General features: G+C 44.0%; 1 protein-coding gene across 1 annotated transcript in view; it reads right to left on the minus strand.

Annotated features, from left to right (window-relative positions):
* Positions 1-1,670: 1,670 nt before the first annotated feature.
* The window catches only part of LOC306783061 (polycystin-1-like protein 2), a gene marked incomplete at both ends in the record, with an annotated part of 64,646 nt that continues 40,585 nt past the window's right edge, over positions 1,671-25,731 (minus strand). Inside the window, 12 exons of the mRNA XM_079276592.1 lie at positions 1,671-1,829; positions 4,031-4,132; positions 4,623-4,833; positions 5,432-5,592; positions 5,818-5,945; positions 8,164-8,297; positions 8,521-8,851; positions 17,394-17,579; positions 21,029-21,135; positions 22,790-23,024; positions 23,397-23,571; positions 23,832-24,058. Of these exons, the coding sequence (XP_079132718.1) occupies positions 1,671-1,829; positions 4,031-4,132; positions 4,623-4,833; positions 5,432-5,592; positions 5,818-5,945; positions 8,164-8,297; positions 8,521-8,851; positions 17,394-17,579; positions 21,029-21,135; positions 22,790-23,024; positions 23,397-23,571; positions 23,832-24,058 (2,156 nt within the window). The remainder of the gene's footprint in view (positions 1,830-4,030; positions 4,133-4,622; positions 4,834-5,431; positions 5,593-5,817; positions 5,946-8,163; positions 8,298-8,520; positions 8,852-17,393; positions 17,580-21,028; positions 21,136-22,789; positions 23,025-23,396; positions 23,572-23,831; positions 24,059-25,731) is intronic.

Genomic DNA, 25,731 nt, shown 5'->3' on the forward strand with positions numbered 1-25,731 from the left:
CTTTCAAGGGTGCGTTTGCACAATCCCACATGAAGTATTTCATGTGTTTTAAAGCCACGTTTAAAGTAGTCTCCAATGTACTCACAATATATTTCCATGTCAAATGTACAGTAACCAGCCAAAGAGCTGCTTCTATGTTTAAGTATCTCATCATTATGACTTTCTATCTCATAACTTCTACTTTCTATCTCATAATTTCGACTATGGGGATATTTTATTATCAAGTCTAACTTTAAAAACAAATTCTTCTTTTTTTTTTTTTTACTTTTTTTTCTTTTTTTTTGCTGGTGGATTCGCGGGCCACATATAATGACATGGCGGGCCGGATTCGGCCCGCGGGCCGGGAGTTTGAGACCCCTGGTCTACATGTACACCCCTGTTCAGGTTGCCTTCATCGTGAAGCAGACACAAAAAATGGTCAATTTCAATGGACTGATAGAAAAGGGAAGGCTAAGTTAGATGAAGAGCTGCAGGCATAAACTTCTAACTACTGTGCAAGGTAACCAACTTTACTGTGCCATTCTGTTATCATGCGATGCGCTGCATGGAATCAGATCGTGCTGTAATAATCTTTTTACAGCCTTTTTTATATTAAAATAATGCAAGTCTGTAGGACTCCATTGTAAACAGAGCAGTTGATCTTCTGCTGTATTGACAAGGTAGCTGATCAATGAGTGTTTTCTCTAATATTAAACCACACCTGAAAAAGTAACAAACCATGATCACCATGGTGCTCTTTAATTAACATAACACATTAAATGCTCATATAACAAAACATATTTGAATCATACTTTTCAACATGTATTACAGTTATACAAACCGATGGGTACACTGCCTTAAAAGTTTGGAATCACTTGTTTTATTGTTATTTTCTTCTTTCCTTCAATAATTGCTCAAATAAATTGAAAACATATCAGTTCAGACATTAAATGTATTATTTGCATTTGTTTTGGCCCCAAAAGAAGAAGAATTAAATAGTTAAAACGTCCAACTTAATTGATGAGCCCACAGTGTTGTATGACAGGGGAGAATACGTTCACAACCTTTTTTTCCTCCAAATACCCTTTGTCTTTAAATTTGTATTTCAGTCCAGAAAAGTGTAATAGACTCGAGATCATTATTAAACTACAATGGTGCAATTGGGCTTTAAATGTTTACATATTTATTTTTGTCTTTCTTTGGTCTTCTACTCAATTGAGCAGGTTTAAACTTAGATTTGTAAGTTCAAGATTGGCTAATATTCCAAGAGTGCTAAACCAGACCTTCTATTTCTGTTGTGATTGTGTGTTGTGATGCTTGTTCTATAGGAAGCATTATTGTGAAACAAGAAGCTGTTCCTATTTCAATCCGTGCACATTTTGATGCTAATAATTTATTTTACTAATGACGAATGATGATTGCTGTTCTTTTTGAACTGTTGCTCTCTTTCTGTACAAACCATAATTGTTATATTATTTTACAAACCCTTCATAAAAAATAGCATCTCTTTGTAGGTAGGACTTTCTACAACCAAAACATATGAAAGAGAATTCTGAAAAAGTCCTCAGCCATCTGACTGGACCCAATTCAGGATGCACTTCAAGCAAAGATGCCAGTCAAGCAAAGAATAACAAGCAACAACAAATGTGGATATTAGTGTGTTCAGTGAGTTGTCAGATGTCTGAAAAATGTTAGCTACCGTTACGGGTATTTTTGCTGTTATTCAGGGTCAAGTCACTGTCCTCGTTCTCATCAGGCCCCCGGGTGTCTTTTGTATCTTCATATCTGATCCCAAAAACACTGAAGATATTTTTAAGCATCAGGTCGACAATCTCCTCTTCGTCTGAGGGCTAGGTAAGAGAGGATAGATGACAAAATCATGTTAGAGTAATAAGACATATTGGAGAGATGCTCTCGACGCTACTCACTGCTGAACACATATCATGTGCTTTTGACCCATGATCTCAATTTGTTCCTTCATCTTTTTGTTTTCTTTTGAGGCAATGTGAAAAAATGGGAGTGCAATTCAGTTGTGGCACAGTTACTGGGGAACACAAAAGCCCAACCTAGAATAACAATGAAACGAAAGTGTTTCCTTTATTGCAGTGACAACTTGCAGTTGTACCATTGTTTGTGTAGAAATTTGACACTTGAGAGTGAAGAGAGGCAGTTACTATGCAGCTGCAATAGGGAAGTGATCACTATTAAATTATCAAAAGCCCTGAAATCCTCACAGTTTTCTTGAGTTGATCTGTCTGATTACTGAAGGCTCAACAACTGCCAGCTAGCTTCTGTCGGTGTTGAGCTAAATAAAAGGCTTTTTGTTTATTTGCAGCAGCAACAATATGGTTGATCCAGAACTACTTTGGCATTGTTGTTGCTCAGGTAGTCTAATAAGGTCTGTGGTAGTGGCTTGTTCGAATTTTGTTTACACGCCGTCTTTGCTTTTGAGCTGCACTTTATATTACCTATTAACAATTAATAACGAAAGCTTCTGCCACTTGGTAGTAGCGAACAAAGCTTTAAACTTGACTCTGATATATCGTCACCTTTTCAAGAGGCTAACAGTTGCCTCCTTACACACCCAGTATGCTTCTATGGTGAAACGTTTGTTTTGCTACATTACATTACAGTCATTTAGCAGACGCTTTTATCCAAAGCGACTTACAATTCAGATTCTATCATATTCATACACGTAGGCATAGCTACGGGAGCAATTTTGGGGTTAAGTGTCTTGCTCAAGGACTAGGGCTGGGTACCGAAACTCGGTGCCAATATGGCACCGGTTCCTATACGGCACCGGTTCCTATACATCCGGTATCTACCGGACCGAAACGCAGCGCAGATTTCGGTGCTTCCTTTCGGTGCCTGAGCCGATGGAAATACTTTTTTTACACTACTCTGATGACTCCGTCCTGGCAGCAGGACTCGGTCCTCCGCTCCTCACTCATAGTATTATTACAACGGGGTACTTTGCGCTGTCGCTCATAAGCACAACAACACAGGCACGCGAAACCTTCTTCTTCTCCTATGAGGTGTAGTGGCGGTTGGCAAACGACGAATTGGCACATTACCGCCACCAACTGGTAAAATAAAATAAGTCATGAGACGTGTCGTATTTTGCCAGAGAAGAAAAATATGCTCATATTTCTGCAAAATAATTGCTGAAGTTTGAAGCTGTAGTGTGTGTACAGAGTGTGTGTTTTGTATTTATTTATATTTATTTAAGTATACTGTAAACTGTTAACAGTTAACATATTGTTCATAGTTAAAATGTTTGAAGCTGTAGTTTGAAGCCAAGTATTTTGTATTCATTTATATTTATGGTATACTTTAAACAGTTAACATATTGTTCAATTTGAAGAAAAAAGTATGGGTTCAGGCACCGGTATCGTTTTAACACCGGTATCGGAAAAAACCCAAACGATACCCAACCCTATCAAGGACACATCGACATGCGATTAGCGGAGCCAGGGATCGAACCGCCGATCCTCTGATTGAAGGATGGCCCTGCTCTCCACTTAGCCACAATGCTGGAAATGAGGTTGATGTTACTTCCATTCAAATAATTTGATCAACTCTGATATTAATCTTGCAAACAGAGTTCTTGGGAAACCCCTCACTGGCGTATTACCCGAAACATTGTACAGTATAGTGTATGCCTGAAACGATATGCTGTATCTGCATCAAAACAATTTCAATTTGACTTAAAAGTTGTTCTAAAACCCTGGATTAGTTGCTCAAAATGACTTGTGATGAATGTTACCTTGTGATGTATTTGCTCCTGTTTGAATGCCACCAGGATCACTGAGAGGAAAAGATTGAGCACCACGAACGTCATAAACACAATACAGGAACCAAATAGTAATCCACCAAGCACAGGGTTGTAGTCCATGACCTGGCAAACAAGTGCATCAGTGAGACAATATCAATATCAGTTTGAGCCGATGAGGAACCTTCTTCATGCACATGGATATTGGTTAGAGATTCTGCATTATAACCCTATAAAGTATTTTACATATAATATGTGAGTTGAGGAGAGCTCACTTACTTCGTCATAGTTGAAGATGCCTATCTGCAAACTGATGACGGTCACGAGAGCATCCGTTAAAGTTCTGTATGAGGACATCTTCCAGCCATAAATCACATTGCACTAGAAAGAGATCAATTATTATATCAGAGGAACCACTAACATATTTTCTCTCGATAAAGCCTTCAGCTTTACAGTAATTAAATAGATCATTTTGGAGACAATGGATTGAGATTAGGTCATTCGTTTTTCATTCACTAATCATATATTTCCATTTTAACTATAGACAACAAATACTGTAAATTACAACATTAAAATTTGTGGATATATTTAATACATCCTAACTGAGGCACCCCCACATCACTACACAATAACCCCAATACACACACACCCCACACACATTTAAAATATCTGAATCCCTAGTGAAATTTACTCACTTTTCTAAAAGTGCCTTAATTGAGCAACACATCCCGCGAGATACAAGACAACTTTAAAATACGATATAATTAAAGTTTTTTGAAGAAACAAATCTCAAAATACTATATTTTTCAAGCCCCAATGACCTAGATCTTTGAAAAAGGGGAAGGTCTTGGGAAAGGGGCAAGACACTCACTGCAATGGAATACGCCACAAACATGATCACAATGACCACAAGAAAGCTAGATATATCGTTCCAGGCCCGCTGCAGTGCTGCAGTGATCAGGTTCATCTTGGGGTTCAGTCTGAACAGGTGCCACAGTTTAAAGGTGGCGAGAAGGACCAGGAAGGCGATCAGATACTGGAGCACTGAGTCTGCTGTGGCTGTCTCGTAAAAACTGGCAAATCTACGCACACAGGAAAGATTTAAACTATCACAAACAGGAGAAATAGAGCACTGTCAAAGACCACTGTAGTTTACAGAAGGAGATAGACAGCAATAGATTACGCAAACAGACTTCAGAGTGAACAAAGAGTCTACAGCTATACTAGCAGCTCTCATAGACTATACCCTGCTTATGCACATCAGTGCTTTGAGCTAAACGATAACATTAGCATGCTAACATACCCACAGTGCAATGCGAAAATGCTGTTGCGTAGACTATGTTTACCAAGAAAACCATGTTCAGGCATGTTAGCATATTTGCTAATTATCACTAAAGCATCCTAACGTCGATCTATCTATCTATCTATCTATCTATCTATCTATCTATCTGTGAGTTGTTGGTTTATCTGGATTAATCCTCTGGGGACCATGAATGTCTGTACAAAATTGCATGGCCATAGCTACTAGCATGGCTAAAAGCAATGAGACGGCAAACACCTAACCGCAATATGAAGCCCACTGCACATCTTCTACACTTGTGAAGGTGTTGGCTTGACACTTGTTTTTGCATGCCCTTCAAAATCAAAGCTAAGGTATAGCACAGTGTATGTTGGTCTCACTGGTCCTTGTGGTTCTGGTAGTAGGTCATATCGCGGTCCCCGAGCAGGGTCCTCTTCATGAAGACAGCCACGGTACTCCAGCTCAGTGAGATGATAGTCAGCTCGAGAAGGTTCCACTTGCTCCTGAAGTAAGCACAGCGCTGCTGCTTCATCAATTTGCCCTTCCAGGAACAGAGAAGAGAAAGGATTGTCAAATGTAATGGAGCCAGTTTGTGTGCGTGACCATTGTTTATTTCCATTAGTTCCACAAGGGAGAAAAAACTGTAGTAAAACAAACAAAATAAGATCTCTTCAAACATCTTCAATCCAAAAAGGGTGACAGGGTTTAAGTGAACTGAATAATGAGCCCTGTCTGCATAAGTTCTAATAGCTATGTTAGTATGTACCTGCAGGAACATGTAATAGAGGATGAAAAGCAAGTATATGATCTCAGCAGCCATAACGAAGATATGAAGACCCCCAGTTGATTGGTAAAGACGAACACTCTGCAGCTCACTGTGCAACTGAAATGCTCCTATAAAATCAACAGGAACAACATTGTTTAAACACATGCAGACTAGCATGATTTCATTTACATAGGGTACTGTATATCAATGTGAAGGCGGAAAAATACAGTTAAATTGTAAGAAGCAACAAAATCCAATCAGATTGGTATGAGAAGCACAGATTGGTCTTACAATGACGTTACACATCCTCTTTAAAGCTGCAATGTGTAAGATCTGGCAAGAATTTTAGTTTAAAGGGCCAGTTCACCCCATAGTCAAAAGTACATGTTGAATGAACAGTTTTCATGTCGGAACATGAAGCTCACAACAAGGTCTGTGGATTATCTTGAGTAACCGTGTCATGATTTCTGGAAGGAGAGTTTTGTAAAATGTATTCTTTCGGCGAGTTGAGCAAGTTCCCTATCGTCCCATTCACACCAAAATAACAGGTAAGAAGAAGAAATTGTATTTTTGATCTCGCGGTGAACTGTGTTGAGAGATTGTAGAAAAATATGAAAGCATAAAAGTATAACCATCACAAACATTTCAATCAGGAGAGGCTTGTTTTATAATTTAACAATGATTTATTATCCATGCATCAAATATGAAAAGTGCAAAGTCTTTGGCGATTGGACTCCATCCTGAAGTACTATCACCGAGGGTAGGGATACTGAGGTCCAATAGGCCTAATCCCCCCTGGAGTCCAGACACTGGTGGTGGTGGTGAAAGGAGTTGCTGCAATCTGATGATGAATCAGGAGCCTGACTGTGATGCTGACTGGGGTCGACTGGGGTGGAGGAGGGTAGCATCTGCTTAAAGCTGAAATGGCAACTGACAGCAGCAGAGAGGAGAACACTATTTAAAGTTTGACAGCAACGATATGATTGGCTTCAGGAACCGGTGAGCAGAATCTGGTTGGTTACTTAAACGTGCACGCCAACAATCAGCTGATAGAGTAATTAGAGGAGAGACAGAGATTACGAGTGAGTGTCTTCCTGACTGAACTTGCACTTGAGCTACATATATTTTGTTCACTTTTTATGAGTCACAACATATAAGTTGTTTACTTTTATAACCTCCTCCACGAATCGCCACCTAAACGTGGTGGAGGAGTTTGAGTGGCTCAGTGATCCTGGGAGCTATGTTGTCCGGGGCAGTAGCCCCTGGTAGGATCTCCCAAGGCAAACAGGTCTCAGGGGAGAGCCCAGACTAAGAGCGGTTCAAAATTACCCTGATGATAAGCAGCCCACGGTCTTCAGCCACCTCGCCCGGACCATACCAAACCATACGCCTTTTTTCCCCAGTGTAGATACTGGGAGAGACTTACTTAATAGACCTTTAGGGGTCCTGCCCCCTGAGCGGGTAGTAGAACACCCTTCTGCTGTCCCATTCAGTGATGGGAGAGAAGACAGCATTAAAAAGAAGACAAAACTCACAGTGAGAGCTGACTGAGAGACCCTGAAAACAAGCAGGGATGTCAGCATTAGTTTTCATACCACTGAGATTGTTTCATTGAATTTAAATTGTTTCATGTGATTGCTTTGGAAAAACTTTAATACAACCACAGCCTTATCATTTGTAAGTGACTGGACCCAAACTAGAGACTCTGGTTTTTTAGAACAATTTGACTCTCTTCCCCTGTCCCTCATCCGTGTGATACAGAGGTGATGACCGACTCTACCAGAGGAACTTAAAGGTGAGTACCCTGGGTGAAGACTTGGCAGTGTTAGTCATACAATGGTGAGAAATTCATACTGGGTGTTAGGGTTACATCCTACTGAGAGTGCCTAGGGCATAGCCGTACAAGACTCTCAGGAAGACAATTAATTCCGAAATCCTAACGATTCAGCTACGGGGTGAGATAAAAGGTCTACGGTATTGTTCTGATACCTCCGTGAGGAAGGACAATCCTCAGGCGTAACCACCGTGTTAGTTGCGCAAGCCTGTCCTGCTTTCCCCGGGGCGGGATCTGTTCACGCTACAACTGTTACTTTAAAATGTACCTTATGTTCTTTATTGTGTTGCAGAGATATCTGCTCAAATGAGCATGCTAACAAGCTAGCTTTTCGTTTCTTCCTACCCACCACCCCAGGAGATAGACATACCCCCATTTAGCAGTTAGCTTACATTCGCTGGGTCAAATGCCGCTGCTGTTCATTTGGGGCACGTGGTCAGATCTTACTCATTGCACCTTTGACAAATCTGCACCACATCTGCCTTGATTGCAAAGGAAACACTCAAACTTACCCACAACTGTGGTCTCCAGCAAGAGTGTGACGATACAGAAGAGGTTCACATTAGCATTATAAACGGTGAACTCTACAAAGACCGCCCTCGTGTAAATGTCCAGCCATGTATTCCTGAAGAGGTACTCAAGGGTGCTGCAGAAGAAGTAGACAAGATATTTTACTGAAGGCCTCCATCTGTGTTGCACTTTTCTTATAATAGTATTCTACTCAAGCTTTTTACATCTATCTTTTCAATGTAAATACATGTATATCAATTGATAAATAGGTCACCTACCCTTAGCGCATTGAGGATACTTTAAACCCACAGTCCAATATGAAAAAGGAAAGATGCATTCCATTTTGCCAATGTGCATACCTGCTGGCATTTTGTGAATCCGGGCCGAGCTCCGCTACATAGCCACCTCCCCTGTAGAGCACCATTTTGCCCCAGATGGGATAAGCCCTGATCTGAGACTGTGTCTGGTAGGTCCACGGGCTGGATGCGCTCGTAGATATATTATCCCTCACAAAGTTATTCCAGCCAGTGTCATAGGAGCCCATGTCCTCCACCTCCCAGGAAAATGGAGCGTTACAGTCTGGTGCCAACTGGAGCATAGGGCCTGCAATCTCACAGGAGTTCCTCTGCACTCTCAATTGACGAAGACGAGCATTACCCACTAGCTTGGAGTTTCCATCCGTGATGTATCCTGGAAAAAAGCATTTTATCTGTTTGTGTTTTTCTCAGGCATTTTGTGTGGGCTCTCTGTACGTTTAAAAACCTCTTCAGCCCGAGCGAGCCCCAAAATGGGTTCTGGTACCAGTTCCGAATGGACTTTTCATCAAGAAATATGAAAATTGGTCTGTACATGTAAAATATCGGAAAAAAAAATAAATTGTCTGGGCAAAATCATCATGCAAGCCATTTTATGCAATTATACACAGTTATACACAAACTAATTCAATACACTAGAAGATTTATCACAATATCAGGATTTTTGTCCAAAAAATCTGCCAGCTATGCATCCGAAATTCATCTTTAATCACAAATCCGGCTTCGACCAAGGCGGAAGGATACGTCATTTCGCATGTAGGCTCGATACGGAGTCGAGCCAGCGTGTCCAAATAGACCTCCGACAAAGCATTCAAAACTTATAGGACTAAATGCCAAGAAACCTCACACTGCTCTCTAGAAATAAAATTGAAAATCTCCATACCTTTTGGCGATTTTTGTCCGGAAAAAAACAGTTAATCCATTGAAAGTTGGTACAACTCTGTAGCGCATTTCCTGGTCTCCCCGCCTGCATTGGAATCAATGCGCTGAGACGTTCCATGTGAAAACGGGGCTGATCTTTCGCCTGGACCACCCTATTTTTCGCATGGGGGTCGAACCCACCTTATCAAGATTTTTACTGACTCAACGTTCCAAATAACACCCCTGACGGCTTTCAATGGACTATTACGGACCTAGTAACGTGTCATATGAATAAATCCACCAAACAGGCCTTAAAAACAGGCCTTAAAAATCCCACATAGACACTGAGTCACAGCAGATTGTTCTATTTCATCCTTACTGACCGCCAGAGGCAGTGCTTCACACTGGATATCTTCCGTCTCGCGCATGTGCAGGTCGAATATTTATATCAACAAAGTCACGTGTGACCTCGGATGACCCCCGTCGTCTATAAGTTCCGGTGTCATCCTGAGCTCAGTCCTTTTTCATCTTCTCGCGACGCAGGTTTGCTACCATGGTAGCATAAACAAGGATGTGTCTACGATCAAGACATATTAGAGCTCGTCGCTGTAGCCTTGTGACCACCGGTCGGAGTTGCGGTTCTCTCGCCCTCCAAAGGCTGCGATGAGCTGTCCCTCTTCGGAGGGAACGGTGTGTTCGCCGTTCGGACATCGAGCCCCGGACTGGTGGACGCCCCTATCATCGGTCGTCACCAGTCTGATAAGGGCCACCTAAGTCGTGATGACAGCAATCGGTAAGATCGATTAACATTGTTTTCTATAACAGTTGTTTGTTCCACGGTTGGCAGAGCGCTTCCGCTCTAGTTAATCGAGTGGCGCGCTAACAAGAGCGTAGAATTACGCTGTCGGCCCGCCCTTCACAGTGTTACGGCTATCACAGTTAGCAGAGTGTTCCTGCTCAGGCAAACTTGGTGAGACACTAGCTGGGACTGCGTCCATCAACTTTGTAAACCTTACGGCCGTCACAGTTAACAGAGCGTCCCCGCTCAGGTTAACTCAGTGGGAAGCTAGCTAAACAAAGCTGGTACTGGGGCTGTGGCCATCAACTTTGTAGCATTACAACTATCACAGTTAGCAGAGTGTGCTCGCTCAGGCTAACTCGGTGAATGCTAGTTATACTAAATCAACATTGAGGTTGTGCCCATTGATGTTTTTACGCATTACGGCTGTCGAGTTCGCTCCGGCTAACTAGACTAAGCTAATACTCTGATTGTGTCCATTGATTGTTGTAAACATTATGGCCATATCAGTAGCGGATATCAGTTAGCAGAGTGCCCTCGCTCAGGCTAACTGGTAGCACACCAAGAGTTACAGCAACTGTCCAAGTGAAGAGAGTGTCCTCGCTCCCCTCTCACTGTAAGGACTGTGGTCTTTTTTGTCCGTTTCCACAATAGCAGAGTGCTCTCGCTCAAGCTAACTGGTGGGGCACCAATATCTGCAGCAACTATCCTAGTGAAGAGAGTGTCCTCGCTCCCCTCTCACTATGAGGACTGTTTTCCTGACCTGTTTCCACAGTGGCAGAGTGCTCTCGCTCAAGCTAACTGGTGGGACACCAATATCTGCAGCAACTAGTTTAGTGAAGTGTCCTCGCCCCTCTCACTATAAGGACTTTGCCTGACCTGTTTCCACAGTGACAGAGTGCTCTCGCTCAAGCTAACTGGTGGGACACCAATATCTGCAGCAACTATCTTAGTGAAGAGAGTGTCCTCGCTCCCCTCTCACTGTAAGGACTGTGTTCTTTTTTGTCCGTTTTTTACAGTGGCAGAGTGCTCTCGCTCAAGCTAACTGGTGGGACACCAATATCTGCAGCAACTAGTTTAGTGAAGTGTCCTCGCCCCTCTCACTATAAGGACTTTGCCTGACCTGTTTCCACAGTGACAGAGTGCTCTCGCTCAAGCTAACTGGTGGGACACCAATATCTGCAGCAACTATCTTAGTGAAGAGAGTGTCCTCGCTCCCCTCTCACTGTACGGACTGTGTTCTTTTTTGTCCGTTTTTTACATTAGCAGAGTGCTCTCGCTCAAGCTAACTGGGGGGACACCAATATCTGCAGCAACTATCTTAGTGAAGAGTGTCCTCGCTCCCCTCTCACTATAGGGACTTTGCCTGACCTGTTTCCACAGTGGCAGAGTGCTCTCGCTCAGGCTAACTGGTGGGTCACCAATATCCGCAGCGGCTGGCCAAGTGAAGAGTGTCCGAAGGATCACTCTCCACTGACTGCCCCCTGCCTGTTCTCTCAACATTCAGCAGAGCGCTCCCGCTCAGACTGATTTGGAATTCCGCATCAACTAGTGGGACAAGGGTTCCACCAGAATCGCGGCCATGTTAAACTCTCCCTGCTGTAGGACCTGTATAGCTCCTCTTCAGCCTGAGGACGGCCCTGACCTCTTGCCCTAGCCTCGAGCTTCTGATGCAGGGCCTCTCGGAGAACCCAGGCAGTACCTGCGGCATCACGCCTTGAGCAGTAAGGTCTGCTAGGCTGGCCGAAGTGGAACACCTGATGCGTGAGGTCTACCTCCCCCTGTCAGGGCAGCTGGATCCAGCCCAACCTACCCTGGTCATTTGTATGGCGCTTGCACGCCTGGCATACACAGCAACTGGAACATCCACCTGTGAGTGCCTTCTTCAGGCGCCTTCCCGCCCTCACCACCTTTTCTGTTCCTCCCTCCGAGGAATATCTGAGGGAGTTGCGTGCATGGTGGAGACACCAGGGCTCTCTCCCGCCTTACATCAGACCATGCAGGAGGTGGCAAATCTGGCCTTGCACGTATGCCAGCCAGTTAGACAACTATTGCGTCCATCAGTTTCCCCTGAGGAGACTCTGAGGCCCGATGCCAGGTGCCCTCGACCCAATGTTGGGTCAAAGATGACCTGCTATCCAGGGCTTATGACACAGCAGCGCTGTGCACCGTATCGACAACTCCCTCTCCCACCTCATGCTTTCCCTCGCAGATTCTCTGCAGCGGGCTACTTCGACGCTTCCGCTCAGTGATGCTTCATTGCAGGCGTTTGCGCTCATGTCGAGGGAACGTGGATGTATTATGTCCACCCTGGTTCAGACTCGCCGCCAGGTTTGGCTGGTGCAGTCACCCCTATCTGAGACATGTAGGAGGACCCTCCATACTGTCCCAGTGGAACCTGGTGAGCTGTTCGAGTCAGCTGCTATACAGGCGCTTCAGCGGACTGTTAGAGCTAGCCAGACCAGGCAGCAGTTCTCTGGTCTTTGCAGGGACATGCCTGCACCCCCAGACCTAGGGGTCCCACTTTGGCCCCACAAGGCCGTTTTCTCAGCCTCCAGCTTACCCGAGTAGCCGCAACAGGCCTCGGCGTCCTGCTGAGAGGCCGGACCGCTACCTATACAACCCTACTTACGTCCCCGTCCCCCCGGCAGGGGTGCCAGGAGATGTCTCCAGGCCGGCTATCGGGGTTCTTTCTCCCAGCAGCGGATTTCCAAGGGAGAGTGGTTCACGTCTATCGAAGCCTATTCCCATGTTCCCATGGTGCATCACCACAACTTTCAGTCCTGGGTGCTTCCATTCGGACTCTCCCATCTCCCCATGGGTGTTCACAGTGTATTACTGCTGTCCTTTCCCCCTGCAATCGCAGGGCGTGAACATACTGCCGTACTTAGACGACTGGCTGACCTAGGAGCCATCCCGGCTTCAGGCGCCACAGGACACTGCTCGCCTTCTCTCACGTGGCCCGGTGGGCCTCAAGGTGAACATGGAGAGGAGCTACCTGAGCCCTTCACAGAGCATAACCTTCATTAGTGTGGCCCTATGAGGGCCTGTCAGTCGCCCCAGCATGTGGCCAACAACCCCCACAACCTCTCCCTCTTCCGAGGGGGCAGACGGTTGCCCTACATCCTTTTCTCCGACTATTGGGTAAACTGACAGCTGCCTCAACTGTCGTTCCCTTGGGTTTGCGGATGGCTGAACAGCCTTCACTTGGATGCCAACTGGCACAGATACAGGGCAATAATATTATCGAAACAGTGCCTATTCACTATCCCCATGGAGGGAGTGCATATCTGGCGAACAGTGTCCCAGGAACCGAGCCCCAGTGGCTCATGTCGGTTCCATTCCACCAGGAGATTGTCACAACAGATACCTGCCTCTCAAGGCAGGGTGCAGTGTGACAGAACAGGACAGACTGGGGGCAGTTGTCTGCTGAAAGACCGCAGGTACAGGTTCTAGAGCTCGCACTCGAGCACTTCCTTCCATGTTTGAAGGGAAAGCATGTGCTTGTCCGGTGGACAGCACCTCTGCTTTGATTTCCCATGAACTATCAATGGGGCACCAGATCTGCAGAAGTTGCTACGGGGATCACCGTGGCCTTCTGACTTGGGAGGCCCCTCGCCTGACCAGCCTGTGGGCAATGTACCCACCAGGAGAACGGAACCAGGTTGTGGTTTTCCTGTTCCGTCACAAGCATCCACCGTGAGAGTGGCGGCTGCATCCAGACGTGTCGACCCACTGCCCCCACTGGGTCTCCCTGACGAAGACCAGCCCTCTGGGTCAAGATGCCCTGGCTCACACGTGGCCAGAGGATCTTCTTTATGCCTTTCCACCATTCCATCTGATTTTTCTATAAGCTTGTCAGAGTTCTTCCCCAACAGGAGGGATCTCCTGTCGCAACTAGAGGGTCAGATTTGGCATTCCAATCCCTGCCGCCTTCAACTATGGGTCACGGGAGGGCCCGACCGGATGCTGAGTGGCTGCATAGAACCAGTCGGACTGACGATTCTGAATGCCAGTGCGCGGTCTACCGGCCTGCAGTACAAGAAACAGGTGGAAGCTGTTCTCCGACTGGTGTGCGGCTCAGAACAAGGTCCCAGTACAGCGCCCCGTGCCTGCTGTACTGAGTTTCTACAGTCCCTCCTGGATAAGGGCCGGTCTCCCCGGCATGGGACCTACCCTTGGTACTGGACACCTTATGCTTTTCTCCTTTTGAACCCCTGGCACAGGCGGAGCCGAGATGGCTATCGGCAAGACGGTTTTCTCCTTGCCGTCAATTCAGCTCAATGTGGGGGCGAGCTGCATGCCCTATCAGTGGAAGAATCATGTCTGAGGTGGAACTCAGATGGCTTGGGTGTCACTTTCTGGCCTAATACAGTGTTTCTCCCAAGGGTGTGGATACGTTCACATATAAACCGGCCTATCCAGCTGGCAAAGTTGCACCACGAAAACACCACCTGTCCCACTGGATAGTGGAGGCCATTGCCTATACATACAAGGCGAGCATTGCCACCCCTCACCCACTGGGGAGGGTTCTTTGGCCAATTTTCTCTGCCGGAGCTGTAAGAGGTAGTTACTGTGCTTCCTCGTGACTCTTTTGGTATAAGTCATCCAGTGTGAAGCACTGCCTCTGGCGGTCAGTAAGGATGAAATAGAACGAAAGTTACGAATGTAACTACGGTTCTATGAATCCTGGATGACCGCCAGAGTTCTTGGTCACTCGGAATCCCGTGAACTCGCGAGAAGATTCCATAGGACTGAGCTCAGGATGACACCGGAACTTATAGATGACGGGGGTCATCCGAGGTCACACGTGACTTTGTTGATATAAATATTCGACCTGCGCATGCGCGAGACGGAAGATATCCAGTGTAAAGCACTGCCTCTGGCGGTCATCCAGGATTCATAGAACCATAGTTACATTCGTAACTTTCATTTTCAAGGATAAGACATATGACATCTGGAAATAACTGAACATGACTGAAAATTATTGCAAACTGCTTTATTACGATGTATTGAACACTCTTAGTGATAAAGCAAGTGAATATATAGTTAATATTTCGTTATATAGTACATAAAATTAGAATAGAGCAGCGCAAAATCTGGTTCCGAAAATCTGAATTTTGTTTGAAATTCTGTACTCAGACCTCATTTTATGCTGGCCTGCTAAGTAAAATTTGCTTGGACAGACCACAAACCTGTTGTGCTATGACTGTGGTGTGATTTTAGGGTTCATTAGGAATTATTTTCCAAAACATATTCAATAAAAGTGCTATTTTTTCAGGCAAAACTGAAACTTTTCAATTTGAGCTTTTCCGTAAGTGTATCAGTTATTAACCAGTAACATATACACAATATTTACACATGTGAACAAATCTCTCACAAGTTTTACATGTATTATACCATCACAACTATTAAAATAGACCTTGTAGTTCCAGATCTACAGTCTAAAAGGTATGGGTATGCTACTTTTGAGCAGAGGCCTAAAAATAGGGCTAGGGCTATAGAGGTTAACTATTTTGACCAGTTAGCCGGGTCTGAGCCAAAGATCATTTCAGGCAGTGGTTCTCAACTGGTTTGGCTGCGGGACCCACCATCACCCCTTAATGACGATCTATATTCAAGAAGTCTAGTAACGTCTCGGTGTAGTAAACTGTCAAATCAAATAAATAAAGTACACATCAATTATAAATGTAACAGATTTTTCAAATTCAACTGGATGGATTATAAATAATACATAGAAATACATGAATACATGTTCTTCTCATTTCAAGTAAAATAACGGCTGGATTAAAGAATAAATTACGTAACACAATTCATTTTAGATAAATTATGTTCACTGAATTGCCCTGCAACTTTAAATTCAGTTCATTCAGGGTGAAGTGAAAAAGCCACGATATTATATTTTTCACATCTTCTAAAAAGAGAAAGTAGTGTTGGAAGAATTATATGAGTGTGTCTAGTCAGAGTCTAATGACTCTGGTCTCTCTGGTCATTTTCTCTTTTGGAAATCGTCCTATGATTTGACTTTCACAACTCTCACTTCAATAGTCCTGCTCTGCCTTCTGTATCCTCGTCTCTCCCCCGTGTGTCACGGTGTGTGAACATCTCACTCAAGTCAGAAAACTTGTCAGAATGCCCATATTTGATTGGCTGAGCTGCATCACGTGATGTGATTCACAACGCATTGGTCAGTGTTTTTCCTGCACCGCTGAACAAGTGCCGTAAATGCTGGAATAATTCCGCTGCATAAAAAATGCCCTTCAAAAGTTTGTTTTGTCAGGCACACCCACTGAAAACGGGTCCGCGACCCACCAGTTGAGAATCACTGATTTAAGGGGTGTTTCAACTGGAAAACGATTTTGAGCAAAGGTCTGTTTGCATTTCTGTGCAACATATTCACGTCTCTGGAGACTATTTGTCACTTGTGATTGTATTGTGGACAGCCTGATCTCACAGTAATACTTGGAATGACCACCATCTGTTAACAGCTCATTAGCTAGTGGTGCACAAAAAGTTTTAAAATGACACGTCAAACTCTGAAATGATGGTCATGGTGGACAGGTTGTGGTCATTCCACATATTTCTGTGAGATAAAGTTCAATGTAGATGATTGCAGTTCAGAACACAGAAAAACACCACTGAGTCAATTTGGGTCATTATAGCTCTTGTGAAATTCTGGGCTAACATTACCCAGTACCAATGGATTGACCAACGTTTTGACCCAGTGTTTTTTATATTAATGTTGGCTTATTGAGCCAAACTAAAATATGGTTATTTTCTAACAGGCTCCAGTTTAAGCATACAACTGTCACATAATAATTATTAGTAAAAATGGAAAAATACTACTTCACCAATTATCAAACAAGCTCACTACAGACACAACAGCCATGTGGGAAATTTGAGCATGGAAGTGCTCAAATTCTAAGACAACCAACTCTAAGGACTTTACACAATCCAACTGTCTAATATAGCCCTGACGCTAAAACAGTACTTACTACTGAACAGATATATACCATAAAAAAACAAGACAATAAAATCGTACTGTAACAGAAACAACAAGACAACCTTGGTCTTACAAAAAAAGAAATCTGCTGTGACACAAGGCAGTGTAAATTGTTAAATCACTGCTTTTGTAATCTAATAATTCAGAAAAACTCTGCTAAAACCACACATCTTTCTTTGCAGCTCTGACACAGTCATTTGGTTACTAAGATTGCCACAACAGGGTTTTTCCTCTTCATGAGGGATACAGTCTTACCTGGATAAACTCCAAACAGGTTACTTAATAGCGATGTATTGGCCCAAGTGAACACATCTCCAAGACTCATGCTGTCTGAGATCTTGCCGCTGAAGCTATCACGGATGTGACGGTTCAGGAAAAAAGCATTGGGATCTCTCTGGCCGTACGCCACCAGCAGCAACATCCACATAAACCCCATGTAGGCTGAAACAAAAGGACGCATTAGAGTTCTTCAAAGCAGATGTTGCAACTTTTGAGGATTTTTTTGCTGTGATATTCACCGCTACAGAACAGTGCATATTGAGCATGCAACAGAAAGAGTGAAACTATTTTCAAGACAATAACTCCAAATTAAGTCAAAGTAAATATTTAGTTGTATACAACTAGTTGTCTATAACTTTAAAATAAAGATTATAAAAATACCGTATTTGGTTTAGTATTTGGGGTTCAAGAACAATGAATACATGACCCCAAATATGAAGAATTAGCTTGATGACCTTGAACTGCACCCAGCTAAATGGAATTCATTCATCATTAAGCATTATGTTAAATAATATTTTAATCTGTGTGAACCGAACTTTGAGCTAGCTCTTGTGAAGTGTGAATTTGCACACTGTAAGAAAAGTTAAAATATAGTGTGGATTCTATTTTTGCTTCATATAGCCCAGAGGTCTTCAACAGGGGGTCCGCAAAATTTGTGGTTGTTTAGACAATTAAAAAAATAAATAATAATTAAAGCTGCGAGCAGCGATGAGCGGGCCCTCGCAATATGCACGTCGGGGTGCATGCACGTCGGGGTGCCGGCGGGACTCCGGCCTGCGCGGCCGAGAACGTCCGCGACCGTCGGACGGCGCGAGGACTCTGGTTGATGCTGTCATTCAGTTCCGTGACCGTCAGACACTGCATGCAGGTTCAGAGCATGGCCCCAATATACTTTTATTTAAGTCCATATGTGATACATGTTCCTACCAAATTTCATACATCTAGGTGAAACGTACTGCGAGGGCTGCTTCGTTGAAATATTGTAGGGGGCGCTATTGAGCCGATTTGCCACTCTGAACCAATAAAATCATATTATATAACTACATTTCGGCCTTGTAATCTGCTTGCCAAGTTTGCTCATGTTTCGAGCATTTGTAGCCTCTCAAAATGACCTTCGTTGTTAACGGCGAAGACTGCATCGCCACGGCAACGGCGTTCGATGAAACATCAAAAGCTTCATGATCTGGCATTATGAACTTCTTGTATTTGTGTGGAACAAATTTGATATTGATTTGATTTACCTACTAAGAGAAACAAGCCAAAGTATAAAGACTTTAACTTCCTGTTACCAGTAGGTGGCGCTATGACTATGATTCACAATTGGCATGCAGATGTCTTCAGGCCTGGAGTCTAATCAAACACGTGAAATCTGGTAAAGATCTGATGATGTGGAGTCGAGTTACATCAGTTTATTCGTTCATGGCGAAGGATCGAAATTCGCCGAGCCGCCACGTCGCCGTCCTTCAGTAACTTCTTACAATCTTCACAATGAAGCATTATCAAGGTCTTAAGGCTTGTTTGACAACATTTGAAAGGGATCTGATTAATCTGTGAGGAGCAGGATGTTTGAGTAACTTTTCACTGCCAAGGTCTCAAGAGCAGACTAGCCGAATCTGAAGTCAATCGGGTCAAATCTCTGGGAGGAGTTCGTTAAAGTATGACGCCTTGAAACGGTCAAAAAACGTCATAAAAGCAAAAATGGCCGACTTCCTGTTTGGTTTAGAGCAGCGGTTCCCAAACTTTTTAGGCCACGCACCCCCTTCTACATCCAGACCGGGTTCACGCACCCCCAATCCCCCCCCGCCCCCCCCACACACACCTTTAAAAAAAAAAAAAAAGCAACAGAGCCGCATAAAAATCCGACTAATGAGAGAACAGTTTGCTCGCGCGTGGCGTTTGTTTACAAGATAAAAAACACAAAAAACTCTTCCTGCACCGTGCCTTCGAAAAGGTAACGGACGTACACCAGACGATTGGCCAGATTGGCCACATCTGTAGGCTCGTCTACTTGCAGAGAGTAAAACTCCTCTTCTTCACGCGACCGACCAATGTAGCCAGGATGTCTTCGGACAAAGCATCGATGCGCGCGACACAGTGTTGTTGGACGCGGGATCACGTCCAACTTGTTCGCTTCTCTCTCTCCAATCATACATTCCACCATTTCTTTAACATTTGTTTCCCTCTCCACCACCGCCTCTCCTATTACGCGGTCAGAATACTACCACAACACGCCGCCTGTCTCCGGCAGAAATGCGCTCATACACACACGCACCTCCCCAGCAACGAGGCACATCACCCGGTCACAATACCTCCAGAATGTCCCCGGGTGAAATCCGGGACTTGGTTTTACGGTTCCGAGTGGCCGGCGCTCACCCGTTGGCGCCGGGACGCGAGGTCTCCAGCCGCCCCCGCCGCGAGGCACCCGATCGTCAGGTCTGTCAGCCCTCGGAACAGGCCGCGGGGCAACAACTCGTGGGTGGCGGGGCAGAGGCGAGGCAGATCACAGAAACATAATAAAGACTAGAGTACAGCAAAGATATGTTGATGAGAAACGTATTTGTAATGTGTCAAACACAAACGTAATCAGGGAGAAAATACGTTTGTGGTCAAACGTAATTGAGAATGCATTTTAGTTTTGGGGGAACGTAATTTTTAGGAGACGGGACTGCACCGCCATTACATCTTTTCTCTCGCGCACCCCCTAGAGGCAGCTCGCGCACCCCCAGGGGTGCGCGCACCCCACTTTGGGAATCCCTGGTTTAGAGAAAACTTCCAAGAGGATGTTTGGTGCGTGTCATCACGTTCCACATACCTACCAACTTTCATACAGCTGGGTGAAACCTGATGTTGGGGCTACTCAATAGGGGGCGCTAGCGAGCCAATATTTCATACCGCAGCTGGACACCCCAATCAGACTGCAATTTTCGCAAATTCTGGCTTGCGTGCCAAATTTCACAAAATTGACAATATCCCAAGCACCTCCTTTTTGCGACGAAACACTAAAAATAAGAATAAGAATAATAAACATTAGAAATTCAATAGGTCCTCCGCTCCGACTACGTCGGTGCTCGGGCCCTAATAATCTTTTTTTTTCTCTAAACATGAATCTGTCCATTATTTTAATAGTTCAGTATTGTATGAAAGATAACAGGTATGTTTATGCATGGCAGTGGCACTAATAGGCATCAATTTGTATAGCATGTATTGCAATTTACAGACAATGTTGATATTGGCATTGGTATCAGCTGACAAGGTATGTATATAAAAGGCAGTGGCACGGCCACTCTACTCGCTTTACCTTGCACATGTTTAAAATAAAAACATGAATATATGAACCTGTGTATTATTTGAATAGCTTAGTATTGAATGCACAATAAAGAGGTATACACGGTACTAGACCCATTTAATATAAAACACAATTTTATACAATATATATAGTCGTGGGTCCCTGCTCCATCTCTCTATCAGTTTGGGGGTCCTTGGCCTGAAAAACATTGAAGACCCCTGCTATAGCCTATGAATGACTGTGAAAGATTTATTTGGATTGCATTAATACAATAAATGATTCATATACTTTGATTTATGGCCATAGAACAGTGTTTTATACTTACTCAAGATCTCTTTGAGGAGGGCAAAGGCTTTCTGTTCCATAATCTGTTTCCTTCTCATCTTCTCAATGTCTGCAGCAGGAGGAGGCTCATAGAGACTGCGATCCCGTCTGACCATTTGTTGGTCCTTACAATCACCTGTGGGTGAAGAGGTATTTGTTTGTTCTGATAATGAATGAGTCAACATTTGAGACCAATGAAGTGTATTTTGGGAGTGTTTTTTACCTAGATTTCCTTCAAACTCCACATTTTGGAAATCTTCCTCATCAACTTTCTTTATTACAAGTGCAAAGAAGACTGCAACACATAGCACCTGTGGTAAAAGGCATGAATCACAGGGAATGGTGACTTTGTTGGTAAAATGGTAAAACTTTGTTTTAGTTTTTTTCCACATCGAATATCTGGCATGTGCTCATGAAGAATGATCTCTGTACGAGTTTAAAATATGAAAATATTATGAAATAAAGTTTTCTGAAACATAAAGAATTACTTATATTGGAAATACTGAGCTACGAGTGATGTATGAAGAGAGAAAGCCAACTTCTTCTCACCTTCAATGGCTGAATGACAAGAACACTCTGAAAAAAGGAGACAATCATGGACACCAACCAGCTCACAGAGCGTTCCTTCCCAAATTTCAACCCATAAAGCATCGTGTAATATCCCGATACGAAACTGCTTGCGACCACTAGCAGCCAGCCCACGAACAGAAACCACCAGGGTAGCCCTCCATGACAGCACACCCTTTTCTTCTGACTACCATCACCATCAGTGCTGTCTGCAGTGCTCAACCTGCAATTGAAAGAATACCATTCACTCAAATGCAGCTTTCTTTTGAAGTGCAAGTACTGCATTTTACATGAGTAACTGACAGAATAAAATACTTCTTAAAATGATTACACCATACCACATTATGGTTTTGTAAGTTTCAGCCCGTTATCTACAGATGTGTATTCCTATTCATTAAGGAATACACATCTGTTACTGAGATCAGTCTCTCGCTCTCATGTTTGTATACTCAGTATGAAGCTGGTTAGCTTAGCTTAGCATAAAGCCTGTAAACGGGCAGAAATAGCTTGAGTAACAAAATCCACCTTTCACTTTTTTGTTTAATCGTTGCAAAAACAAATATAAAGTTGTGGTTTTACAGAGGGTGTCTTGGTTAATAGTGTTAGTGGCAAATTGTTAAAACGTTTGACATAGCCAGGCAAGTTTTTTTTTTCCATTGCCAAGCTAAGCTAACCATCTCCTAACTCTAGCTTAAAGACTTTGAAGTGGTATTGATACTCTCATCAAACTCTTGGCAAGAAAGTGAATGAGCCCATTTCCCAAAATGTTGACAGTTTCCTTTAAAAATGACTGCCAGTCATTTTCCAAACTCACTGCCCAATCTGCAATTCCTGTAATTTCGACACAAAGAAAATCAATTTGCAGTGATATGAATAATAGGTGGTACAAGCCAGAATTTAAGACTTTTGAAAATGTTCCATTAATCTCAAATGTTGTCACAGTTGTGGGCAGGGACCATTTTATTCATTATTTGTAAATACAATACTTATCAGCAGCAACTTTCTCCAAAGTGGTTACCATTAGCAACTGCATTGTTTTATTTGTTTAATAAATAATTATGATGGAATAAGAAAAAATATGAAGATGAAATAAACAAAAAGGTGAGCAATTCAAAAATAAATATACAGCTTGTAGATAACGGGCTAACACATGCAAATCCACCCTTGTGTTTTTTTAAATTAGTCTCTTCTGTACTTCTTCTCCGTGAGTTCATCTGGGTTGACACAGCTGACTGTGAAGAGCTGATTTTGAAGAAAGCCCTTGATGCCCTGGACCTGTTGCAGAGCCTGGCTGTAGCTGTGTGGGTTGGGGAAGCCGGAAGGTCCCAGCAGACTAAGCTCTTTGTCAATGTGACACAGCTGCCGGTACAGATACTGGGTTTTGTTGCTCTTCTTTTGAATCCCCTCCACTGTTGACCCAGGACTGCCCTCTGGAAATGTGCAGAATTTTGTTAAACTGTGTATAACTTTTTATTGGCGTCAGTTATAAAAACTGTAGGCATGTTGCATGTATAACATTTTTTTTACAGATTATATACACAGTCAACGTAGTAACTGCTTGTTAGCTCTATGCTAACTAGCAACAGGTGCCCCGACCCTATGTATGGGAGTGTGCCTGTGTGTTTGTGATGAGCTAAACCTATGACCGAAGTTTCTGAACTCACCATAAACTTTGGTTCCTTTTGTTACTTCCCTTCAATCTCTCTCCTTTTTTCTCTCGACATTGTATCCTAATGAAGTGCACTGTACCAAATAAAGTCTATACAATGTCACAGTATCAACCATCTACAGCAGGTACACACCTGGTAGCTGAGGCTGAACAAGCTTGCCAAAGCTCTGCGTTTTGGGCTGGGCGGCGTCAGGGGTTTTGTTATTCGGTTTGATGAAGTCCTCGACCACGGAGAGAACAGCATTGATATCAACTTCTTGTCCAGGTCCAAACTCAGACTCTGTGCTCGGTATGTTGCTTGTAACAGTCTTTGACAGAGAATGGGCAATTTTTGAGATATCCTGAGAAAGAAAATTTTCAAATGCCAAGGTTTTTCTTTTTTTTACATGTATGATTACATACAGGACATATGCAAATATAAGAATTTTGAATTATTTATGTATCCATCACTTTTTTGGAACATGCACAAGGGGTGTCATAAAAGATTTATATATAATTTGTGTGCTTAAATATTCAAGGCAAACACTTTAAATAGCTACCCACCGCATGAAAAACATGAAGCACCTACCTTGATGACGGTGTCTAAAGTGACATTGACATTTGTGTTGGTTGTGGTAGTCTGTGAGAACCAATTCTGCTCGAGGGCATCTGGGTTTTTGGTTTTTCGCTTGCAACAAGATGTCTCCCGAGGACGAGTGTTTCTGAAGATGCTAACAATAAGGATATTTATGGGAAACATGATGAGGGAACTCTGAACTCCGATCATGAACTGTTGCCAGCTAAACTCAAACTGACCTGAAAAAAACACAGAGAGAGAGACAGAGATAAGACACTGTTTTTGTCATCCACAAATTCATGAATATGTATTTTGTCTTAAAATCAGGGCAGTTCCCAATGGCAATTACTTTGACATTTAAAGTTTCTTTTGAAGTTTTTGAATGAAACTTTGAAAGTGTTATCATGTGTATTATCACTTCATCATCCGAAAAAATGTAGTTTTATAAAGTTTGTTCAGGAACAGGGCCACGCCCAGAACACCGCTCATTTCCTCTGCACAGAGTATTTAAGCACAACGAACTCATCCACTCCCTCTTCGACTCGTCTTCACATGACGTACGACAGACGCTCTCTAACTCAGCAGACGCGCCATCCCTACACCCCTCTACCCCCACCCCACATCCAGACGAGCAACGCCCTCTGACTCAGCTTTCATACGACTCAAGACAGACGGGCAATGCTCTCTGACTCAGCAGACGAGCAACGCTCCATCCCTACCCCTCGCTCCTACCTCGACCCCTACGAGCAAACGCTCTCCGACTCAGCTTCAAGCTTTCATACGATGCAAGACAGACGAGCAACGCTCCCTGACTCAGCTTTCATACGCTTCAACTCGAGGCACGACAGACAAACAACCTCTTAAAACCGCTTACCTTTCACAAAGGCTCTCCTCAACCCTTCCGGACAACCAGCCATATCCTGAAGCTCCCTCTTTTCTCACCACGCTCGTTGCTAGCAACTTCGGCTGCGTTTAGCCATCCACATTCCCCGTAGCCCTCTAACCATTCTCCGTCAACTCCGAAGCCGTCCGCCCCGCCTTCCAACAGCCCGGGGGGGGGGGGGGGGGGGAGATCCCGATGTGGAATCCCATCCTTCGACCCTAATCCTCTGAATTCTTCACCCACGCCGCTCTCCCGTCAGCCGGAGTTCCAGGTGCTCGAACGACCGCTGAAACCGGTCACCGTGACCCTCTTTCGCCTTTCCGAGGCCCCAACAGTCTCTATATATTACACTTCTCCAAGTGGACAGTCTCTCAAACGAAGAAAGCAATCATCCAATACAACAGTCCTTTACATCAGTCTGTTACACAGCGCAACTTTCCAAACTTTTCAAGCACCTGTAGCACAACACCCTCTCGCGCTCCGAGCCTCCAGAGCACTTCCGGGTTCCCGGCGCCACGCCAGGCGCGCGCCGATGACGTCATTATGCAGCACATGGCGGAAGAAGCCCATCCATCTACATCAGTCCCTCCAGAGGGCCACGTTGTATACTCTGATTGTGAATCTTTAATCTGATTTTAATACGGCCAATAAGTACCCTATTAGGGTAATGAGACGGTACCAAGGCTATGAATTGATCCTCTTCAAGACGAGCCACGGTTAAATATCTGTCAAACCGCATGCGGGAGTCAGATATACGGTGTTCAGGAGAGGTGTTTTAGTGTAAGTTAAGTCGTCCCATGCCATACTGACTCTGGCCGTCAAGCTCCCCCCGCGCCAGAGACATCTCCTCGCAATGTGTTTCCCCTTAACTTCACGAGTAAGCCAGGCACATCCATCCCCCCATCCTGGCATCCTTTCATGTTCTGTTACTTCTACCTTCCAGGTTACTTCTCCATCTCGGCCAACTTCGGCTAACTGCTCCCACCTCTAGCGGCTACCCCAGCTGCACAGACCGCTCCAACAACAGAA

This window comes from Melanostigma gelatinosum (genome assembly GCF_949748355.1).
Source record: "Melanostigma gelatinosum genome assembly, chromosome: 10".
NCBI classification, from domain to species: domain Eukaryota; kingdom Metazoa; phylum Chordata; class Actinopteri; order Perciformes; family Zoarcidae; genus Melanostigma; species Melanostigma gelatinosum.